Here is a 9923-nt window from a genome sequence, read left to right as displayed (position 1 = left end):
GTCTGATAAGGTCAGTGAAATCCCCTCAGGATTTATCCTGAGATCCTGTACCTCAGACTGTAGAACCTTTGTCAATGTCAGCCATGTGGATGAGTCACGGTCATTGCTGGGCCAATGTGCTCTCTGTGAAAGCCTGAGAGAATGTTTCTGTCCACGTGACTCTCCTTAGGCACACTCTACATCATCGATCACTTTGCTCTTTGGCCCCATAATCTCCTTGATCAGAAAATTTGGAACACTACTGAGTTACATGATATTACAGTACAAGTTCTCATATGTCCTGAGTCTTAATTGACCTTAGAAAGCTAGGGCCAAAATGTTGGCTTTCCTTGTAGCCCTCCTTTTTCTCTAATTTTGGTCTGCAAACTTAGGTTGTTAACCATCCAGAAGATAAGCTTGTTGTTATTAAAATACAACTTAGGCTGTTAAGTTTAACCTCACTATCTGTCTGCATATCAAACATCTTAGGCATAATATGGAACAGGTATTTTTCATCAAGTATTTTTATGTTGAACTTTAAGTCCCTACAGAATATGATACAAAACATTTAAAAATTAGAATATATTTTAAAAATAGGGATAAAGAATTATATACTTCTTATGTTTATACATAAGTCCAAAAATCTCACCATATACAACCTTGAAGCAGGACAGTCCCACAATACTCCCTTTCCTGTTTCATGCTCTCATTCACCACCCCCTACTTTTTGATCAACCATCTACCCGAGAGACATCATAGCAGCAACTGTCATGTCATGACAAGGAGCCCATATTCAGAAGACCAGAATGACAGGCACTCCAAGAATGAAACTACTATTACAAAATAACCATCTGCAGTGCAGTAGCTTAGTTCACAGGTATCAGTATATACAGTTAGTCACGGTGAGAATCTTTCTAATTAACTGCTAGATTCAAAAATCTTCTGAAGATTCTCAGGATCATTGCCTTGCCCATCTTCCACATATAACTGTATGGCTTGAATATTCGTGTTTCTTAGCTCTTTTCCTTTCCCTCTTTTGATTGGATAGTCCTTGAGATCCTTCTTCTGTTTTATTTGTATTATACCTTTCTATTTGTATTTCTTCTTTTGAGGTCTTATACTAGGGAAACTATACAATATTTACACATGCGTATCTGGTTTATTTCACTTATGAGTATATGTTCGAGGGGCATCCACTTCAATATAAAGGCTTCGAGTTTATCATTCTTAATAACTGAATAATACTCAATTGTGAGAATGGAAATTGAGCCAAATGGAAAAGTCCTCAATGAAAGGGGAACAATGAGAAACTGACAGCATTCTCCCCTCAAAACAGATAGAAAACTGTATAATTCTGCAGAGTGAAACTCAAATGAGAAAATAATGTTATGTGAGGAGCAAAAACAATCTTACAATGGCTGCATAGAACTACTGAACTGTCAACACCATCACTAATTCCTGATAAGGAATTACAGGACCTCAACTTCACAGGCAAAAGTGACTCAAAGAAAAAGCCAGCACACTAGTGTGCTGAGAGGAAAATCAGCACACTAAAATCACAGAGGGTAAAGGAACAAAGAATATGGTGAACATGGCAAGGGCCACTGAGAAGTCAAGATAGAATTTTTAAAATTTCCACTGAATTTTAAGATGGTGTAGACAGAAGCAAAATTCCATAATTTGAAACATGGAAGGTAAAACAAGACATAAAAACATAGGCAACTGCGGTGTAAAGGGCCTGGGTCGGGGCTCCAAGAGGGAGATGGTAAAATAAGAGACTTGCCCTTTCCAGTGACAGGGTAAAGGGTGAAAACATGAAAGAGAAAGAATAACAATGATACCAGGCCCTTGAGAAGACAGAGGAGATGGGAGGAAGTGTACAAGTGAGCGACCCAAAAAAAGGTGTTTCTTTTGTTTCAATAGGGGGAAAAAAAGAATAGACCAAACTGAGGTAAGTTTGTAATGTTACTGTAGATGTGAAGGTCAGGTAGTGATTCTTCATATAACAATAAAAGTCATTCCAGTTGGCAAGAGGACCAGAGATGTAGAAAGGTAGATATGGATGAAGGTGGCAAAGTCTTCCATAAGCAGGTGGTCAGAAAATAAATGTATCAACAAAGAACTCTAGTCAACAATTCTAGTCAACAGTTTAAGGGAGCGTAAGTTGTCATAAACAATTACAACAATTAAAAATAACCAAGCATGAATGGGCAAAATCTGGCCTTGGGCCTGCCTACTTATGAGTTCTGTGACTCTGTGGATTTGATTGCATTTCTAAACTTCTCTGAATGTTTCTTCATAGGAACACAAGCATATCATTAGCTCCTACATCACAGGGTGATTGTGAAGATAAATCAAATAATACATGTAAGGTATGTAATTATGTAGTACTTAACACTAATAGTTATTATCTACTTAAGAAATACTAATGCTTCAATAACATACATACGGTGGAGAGCTTGGGTTGAATCTGCAGCACAATTCTTGCAAGTAAAGATGATGTTTACAGAGTTCAATTTGTGTGGGAATTTCAGCCTGGCTTTTTCTCTAAATCATATTTCCACTTTTCTTATTTCTTCACTTGCTTTCAAGTTTATTCTATTTTGTGTTTCTACAAATGCTTACATAAAGCCTGATATAAATAAAAATTAGTAAAAAAAAAAGTTTGAATTTATTTCTTCTTTCAACATTTTGTGAAAAGTTCGAATAAAACTAAGTTACCAGCCCTGGAGCACAGGAAAGAATTCTGTCAGGTTTAGAAGATCTACATGCAAAATTAACCCTCAGGTGGCACCTGAAAGTTGAACTTGGGGATGGTCACAACCAATCTCATCGGTAAAGGTGGCCAAACTGTTTCTACAAACAGTGTGTTATGTTAAGCATTTCTTTTTCTGCTGTAGAATTTTGGTACATGCTGGAAAGAAGGTGCCAACATGATCAGTACCAATATAATCCCTGGAGCATTGGGTCTGTGACTTCAGCTATTCCTGCTGCTACAAGGTATTTTTGGAGAGAAACAGAGATAGCTACACTAAAACAGGACACTGGGAGCCTATGCCTGGTTTCCTCTACATACCTCCATATGGCTTCTGCCACTGTCATTTTTGTTTATTATTATTTTGTTATCATAAATCTGTTAGAACCTTGCAAATGGGCAGTGTCACAGCCAGTGAGATTTATAGGAGGGGCAGTGATTGTTAGTTGAAAACATTTCCCAGAGAGGAAAAAGACACACAGAGTCCTCTGTGTTCCTCTTGGCAAGCCATTGAAACTGCCTCTTCGAGCTCCCTGAGGCACATGGATCCTGACCTTCACTAGAAACTGAAAATGTAAGCATTGATGGTAAGACTATTCTACCAGTAAACTATCTGATCCTGGCCCTGTGTCTGTAGGTTTTAGAGATAAGTTGGCTTCATGGTTTTCTACATCAACTCTTCATGAAAAAGACAGGATCGGCTTGTGAGATAACTCAGTAGAGTAAGCACTTGCCTGGCAAGAGCAAGCGCCTTAGTTCAATCCCCAGATCCACAAAAGAAAAACGACAGGGGAAGAAATCACCTAAGCATACAGCATTCCATCAGAGTTTACGAGGTCTGATATCTATCCTGGCTCCACTTTGTATCCTTAGGCTAGCTCATGTCTGGTCTGTTTCCTTACCAGTAAAACTATAACAGTACGTGTTTCAAACAAGAATTTTAAATTTCTAAGACTGTGAAGTCCTTAAAACAATTCTTTCCACCTAGCACTGCGGATGTATTATTTTTTTTTTAAATTTTTATTTGTTTATTTATTTATTGTGTGTGTGTGTGTGTGTGTGTGTGTGTGTGTGTGTGTGGCTAGCTCAGCCCACAAGGGGGTGGTGCTGGCTAGCATGTGGTGCTGGGGGATTGAACCGCAGTCCCTGTGCTTTGCTTAGCTTAGCTTGTTCTAAGTAGGTGCTTTAGACCACTGAGCCATCTCACCAGCCCCATTGCGGATGTATTATTGTCTTACATTAGAACTCTATATTTTTATTCTTTAATATTGTTAGTACTGCCTCTATAGAGTAGGTCTGTTATATTTTGTTTGGTATAAAAATTCTAAGTTTAAAAAAGTAAACTAAGGGCTAGCCAGATAGCTCAGCAGATTAAAGTGCCTGCTTATGCATAGTGCAGCAGCCGAAGTTTGATCCCTGGCTTGCTGAGGTAGTGATTGAGACTGGGCGTGGTGGCGAGTGCCTGTAATCCCAGCACTTGAGAGGCTGAAAACAGGAGAATCACTGAAACATTATGAGTCCAATGTATGCAGTGAGACCCTGTAGATTTTGTCGACCCTGTTCTAAATACATTTTTTTAAAAAAATTAAACTAAACTACAAATGCTAAAAACTAATAGAGGGCTGGAGGAATGTCATGTATGACATTCAGTTCCCAGCATGGGGGGGGGGCAGGGATAGAGCTCAGCAATATAAGTGCCTGCCTGAAAAGCACAAGGTCCTGAGCTTGATTCCTTGGGGGGGGGGGAGAAAAAGATATAAAAATGAGGGCCTGGGATCTAGCTCAGTAGCACAGCAACTGTCTGGCAAGTGTAAGGTCCCAAGTTTGAGGCCCAGTACCCAAAAGGAAAAAAAAAATGCAAAAATGAAATCTTAAACTAAAACTGTCACTTGGTGACATCAACTGCCTTTCTGTGAATGACTGAGACTCTAGTCTCATCTTCCCAATCCCGTAGGAGGTAGAAACAAAAAGACAAACAACAGCAAGCACATGAAGGGGAAGAGGGTGTTGACAATCACAGAGCGCTCAGTGCAAAGTCCTGTTTCCTACCCATAACTATGTTTATTTTCAAATATCAAAATCCATTTCAAAACATTCCACCCTTTCCTCCTCATTTTTAAAAATGTTTGCTGGGTAATGAGCGAGTAATAAGTGGCATGTTACAAACTTAACTGTTTCATTAGTCTCCAGCTACCAGTCCCTGGGACAGTTGACCTCAAAAGTAAACCTAAGTACACCTAACTCTGTGTTTTTAGAAAAAACGAAGTAAACATCCAGGGAGTTGGAGGTAATCAATTGCAAACATACCCATTAAATTCCTATTTTATTCTAAAAATAAAGAAAAACTAAGCAATCACCATGAAACCGGAAAATGGCACAAAAACTTATGTTAAGGTTTTCAAATTGTAGATTTTAGTACTCAGAAAAGAGAAATAAAAGGCACATGCTAAATCACAGTAATAAATAGTCCAATGCTACTTTTTATTATTATTACCTACTCTTAGAACTTTGATATCAAACCTGCCAGGATTAGAGAGCCATTAAAGATGACACACAATATAGCAGACTCGTTCAAATGTCTGTGTAAGGCACAGATCCCTGGCAACAGAACTAACTACTGCAATCTACTCCAGCAAGGGTGGCTGCAGATAATACATCGACATGACAAATTATGATGACCATTTCTCTGAAAATAAGCAACCTCCAACCAATCAGTTTGCCTTTATTTGCCAGGTTATCTAAGAAATCCCTCTTTACTAGGGTAGTAAGAGGTCACTTTTGAAGTCTTTTGAATAGAGAATAAATCCAAAACTCACCATAGCAAATGTACTGACACTTGGTTTCTTTTCTTTCTCTTTACTAAAAAACAAATAAATAAATAAAGTTATTACACCAAACTTTTCAAAAATACACAATTTTTAAATCTCTAATGTTCACTGCTTACATTTAGTAATACTTAGAACAAATATGTTTACATTATTCAGTAAAACGGGTGAATAATATGATGTAATTCATAATGTTTAAATATAAATACATTTACATGTATCTTAGTTATCCATACAGTTGCAATTTCTATAAAAGAGTGTCTCCCTTGTGCAATGCCTAGTTCCTAGTTCTCTATGATGAACATATATACATTTTTCACAATTAGGAAACAATTCATACTAAAACAAGTGTTTCCCCTTTTTATTTTAAATAGAAAATCACTCATTTCCTGTGAAATAAAATTTTCTTAATTACCATCTGAGCAGCTCCAAAAGTGGTCTGTGAAATGTGACAAGGCCATTCTTAGGCCTTAAAATGCCAGCTAATATTCTGATTCCGGTTTCCAGTGACTCTAACTCAGTAAATAAGCTCTCTCCTGTATGGAGCAGCCATCTCGGACATGAGAGCATATTAAGCAGAAGAGACCAGCCTCTGTTTCGTATATAGAAAATAAAAACTATTTTCAAAAACAGTACTAATTTTGGTAAGACTTTTAAATTCAGAACAACCAAAGTCTCCTAAAGAAAAAGCCCAGAGTTTCCTCAGATCTAGGTCTGTAGTGGTATTGGACAAGAATATAGGAGCATCTTCAGGTTTGGGCCCTCCCTAATCAGTAACCTTGGCAACCAGAAGACAGGTTAAAATGCCCATAAAGAGCTGCATATTTAGCTCTGAGATTTTCATCGTTTTTTAATCCTCTCAGACTGATGCTTCTTTGGAGAATACATAGTGTTAATAATATTTATAATGTTCCAAAGAGTGACTATGTAAGAATATTCCACATATGATTAATAAACAACTCTCATACAGGCAAAACTTTGTCCTGTCAGAGATAAGAAAACCACAGAAGAGTGATACAGGTTAGCTGCCTTGTTTAAGGTCCTGTTGCTGGATGAAAACCAATATTTGTACTGTAGAGTCTATCCCTACTGTACTGCATGGAAATACATCTTCGTAGGCACTCTCACCCCTACCATTTAGCTCCATCAGGAGAAAACACTTTTCAAAGGCAAGTCACTCATGTAACATCATTTTAATGAAGAATGTTTGCATGAATACAGATACTCCAGACTGCATAATCTACTGGCAAAGACAAATGCTTCCTACAATGCTATGCTAAAATGTATGATCTTATGAATAAATTAAAATCAGTGGTGATGACCATAAGTTAGTAAGAACTATTTATGAATTTTTTAATCTCTACTTTGAAGTCTTTAGGCCATGACAGTAACAATAGAGGATCAAACAATGTTCTCGGCCATTTCCCTCCATCTATCTTCACTACTTCTTACTCATACATATCTATGTCTTAAGAACAGACTTCTTTAAACTATTACGTTTTGAAAAAAAAAAAACAGAGGAAAAAATAGTGGTGCTTGACTGTAATCTCAGAAGGCAGGAGGATCACAGTTTTGAATGTAGTTCAAAGCAAAAACCATAGGTTCAGTCTCCAGTAACAGGGAAAGGGGGGAGTTCCTCCTACTCTGCGAAATCTTGTTCTCTGTTTATGAGGGAAATTTTACTGCAAAAAAGTTTATAAAAACAGCAAAACTAAAAGAGTAGCATAATGACTTCTCATATAATCAACTTGAATTGAGTACTAGCATTTGCACCACATTTACTTTATAAGGGAGTATATATTATCATTTATTAATGTTCAGCTCAACTATTTAAAATTGAAGTGCAAGTATTACAATACTCACATTTTTTAACCTAATTTTGGTATCATTTAGTATTCAATTCACACTTGCCAAGAATGTTTTCTACAAGTGTTTATCAAATCATGCATTACATTTACTGCTCATCTCTCTTCAGTCTCTCCTTATCTAACTTTCATCATTCTTTTGGTATGTTTTTAAAGACACAACAGCAGTTTTATAGAATGTCTCACATCTTAGATACACCTGAATATAAGTGGAGTCATACATTAAAAATACACATTTTGGAAGACTTACCCTAAATAAGAGAATGCAAGCACTCTTATGAATAATTTTGACTATATATATAAATAATTTGGATACATTATTCCATTAATATTTCACAATTTATCTCATGTTTCCTTTTACTTTTAATGTTGGTTCTAGAAATTTTAAAAATACCAATGTGGCCCATATTGCAATTCTTTTGGAAGGGACCAGACTACAGGTTTGACTGGATTCAGATTAAATAGTTTTGCAAATCTATGTGGTATTGAGTAACTTAATATAGTCAATTCCAGCCTCAGTGATACTGTCCGGTTACCATAGGAATGTGCCAATTGTAAATCTAACGAAAAAATCATATTTCCCTTCTTCCCATTAGGAACAAGTGTGGAGATACTTATTAGATGCCACTTTCCTCTGAATGATTTAGAAAAACAGTCCCAATCAAACGTTGCCTGAGTCAGTGATTACAATGAGGGTTCCAGTTTGATTATATACAGGTTCACTTTTCTGTAAAGAAGTTTCCTTTGTTTTCTTCACCTCTCATACATGTTCAGTTTTCCACCTCTTTGAGCATCAAGAAAATTAATGATTCTGATACACCTCTTAGAATACATTACAGATTCACTCATTTGTATTTAGTGTACCAGAATCATTAATTTTCTTGATGCTCAAACTCTCCTAAACTTGGATAGTGTATAACCACACTCCCAAGTCTCTCCTCTCTCTCTCTCTCTCTCTCTCTCTCTCTCTCTCTCTCTCACACGCACGCACGCACGCACACACACACACACACACACACAGGCTCATGTGTTCTGATTTCTCTACTTGCTTGGGCTACTACAATATACCCAGACTCGCTCTGTACTCTCCCTGCCCCAAATCTAGCTCAAAGTCTCTATTTTTCTTAGAGCTGTCCCATCCTTTCAGGGAGAAATGTTATTCCTTTCCCTGGACTGAAATGATTAAAAATATCATGCATTCATGTTGAGGTTTCCAATTCAAATTTTACTTTTAAAAATTTGATTTACACATTTTCCCTCTTACACTGAAAAGTCTGGTTTTCCTTATTATCACATTTAATAACTTGTTTTATCTTACAATTTGCATTACACTTTCTTGGGAGAGGCTAAGAACCTATTGAGTAAAGTTCACAATTTCCCATATGGGCAGAGTTCCATAAACAAAATATGCTTAAAATAATTATCTTGTTCCTCTGTGGTTACATTGCCATTTTACATACACATATCTATTCCCAGTTACAACTTCACGAGGAAAAAAACAGCCTTAATGTAGTGCAGGCAGAATATGCCTCAACTGCGTGCTGCACAGAACAAAGTCAAACTGAGCACTACAGAAGGGTGATGTGACCCACAGCTGTCTGGAGGTGGAACCTTGCCCAGAGCCTCAGCCAGACTCGGGGCGCCAAGGCTTTTCTGCTCCCAGCGGCCCCGCTTAGAGTCAGCCTGACACGATGGGGACAGAATAACCGCCGCACTTTTACGGGGTTCAGAGCTGCAGAGTAATACTGTGTGCCTGGCTCTTTCAAACCCTGGAAGGAAAGCAAGCCAGCTACCTTTTCTCGCCCATCTTCAATGTCTGCCCGCTCCTCCACTGGGGTCCTCTTTGCTGCCCTGGCGACCCAGGAGACACCACAGCCGCTGTCCCAAGCGCACGCCGGATGGAGGCCAGGCGGCGCCGGGCTGGAGGGCGGGCTGCTCCTCCCGCCCCCGGTGACCTCCGCACCGGGCTGGACCGGGCGCTGCGGCGGGGTGGAGCCCCGATTGCTAGCCCTTCGGGCACCACGACCCGCAGGGAGGGATATCCGCTCCTCCACCCGGCCGGAGCCTGCGGAGTCGGGAAGCCAGACCTTCCGCCCGGCCCGGGCCCCTCCGGGCCTCCCGGAGCCCTGCTGCGCCCGCCGGGTGTGCGCGCCTCCCGGAGCCACGCCGCGACACCTCCTCCCAGCTCGCCGGGAGGGAAGCGCACAGCAGCCTGGCGGAGCTGTGGAGAAGCAGCTCACGGGCCGAGCCGAGGAGGGTCGTGGCCTGGGGGGCTGCGAGGGCCCAGCTGCTGCGGAGCCGGGGCACGGGCCCGCCCGCAGGTCCGCGTGGAGGCGTGTGTGGATCGAGCCGCGTCCGCGGGCTCAGGTGCCAGCGGGACACTTGCAGGCTTCAGAAAATAACTTTGGACCTTGCCCAGGCTGAGAATGTGCCTTGCCTGTAACGTCTCCAAAAAGATAGGAGAGAAAATTTTTCTGCCGGCTACTTTCTGTACTCTGC

The 9923-nt window shown here is 39.7% G+C and overlaps 1 protein-coding gene across 1 annotated transcript in view; it reads right to left on the bottom strand.

The window, feature by feature from the left end:
* The window catches only part of LOC101572667 (multidrug resistance protein 1-like), a gene marked incomplete at its 3' end in the record, with an annotated part of 109232 nt that extends 99866 nt beyond the window's left edge, over positions 1 to 9366 (bottom strand). Inside the window, exons 1-2 of the mRNA XM_023708704.1 lie at positions 9218 to 9366; positions 5551 to 5593 (exon numbers count right to left, since the gene is read on the bottom strand). Coding sequence (XP_023564472.1) covers positions 5551 to 5593; positions 9218 to 9231 — 57 coding nt within the window. The remainder of the gene's footprint in view (positions 1 to 5550; positions 5594 to 9217) is intronic.
* Between the last annotated feature and the right edge of the window lie 557 nt (positions 9367 to 9923).

Source organism: Octodon degus, unplaced genomic scaffold (genome assembly GCF_000260255.1).
Source record: "Octodon degus isolate 3935 unplaced genomic scaffold, OctDeg1.0 scaffold00481, whole genome shotgun sequence".
In the NCBI taxonomy this organism is placed as follows: Eukaryota; Metazoa; Chordata; class Mammalia; order Rodentia; family Octodontidae; genus Octodon; species Octodon degus.
This window is presented reverse-complemented; position numbering and strand designations above follow the sequence as displayed.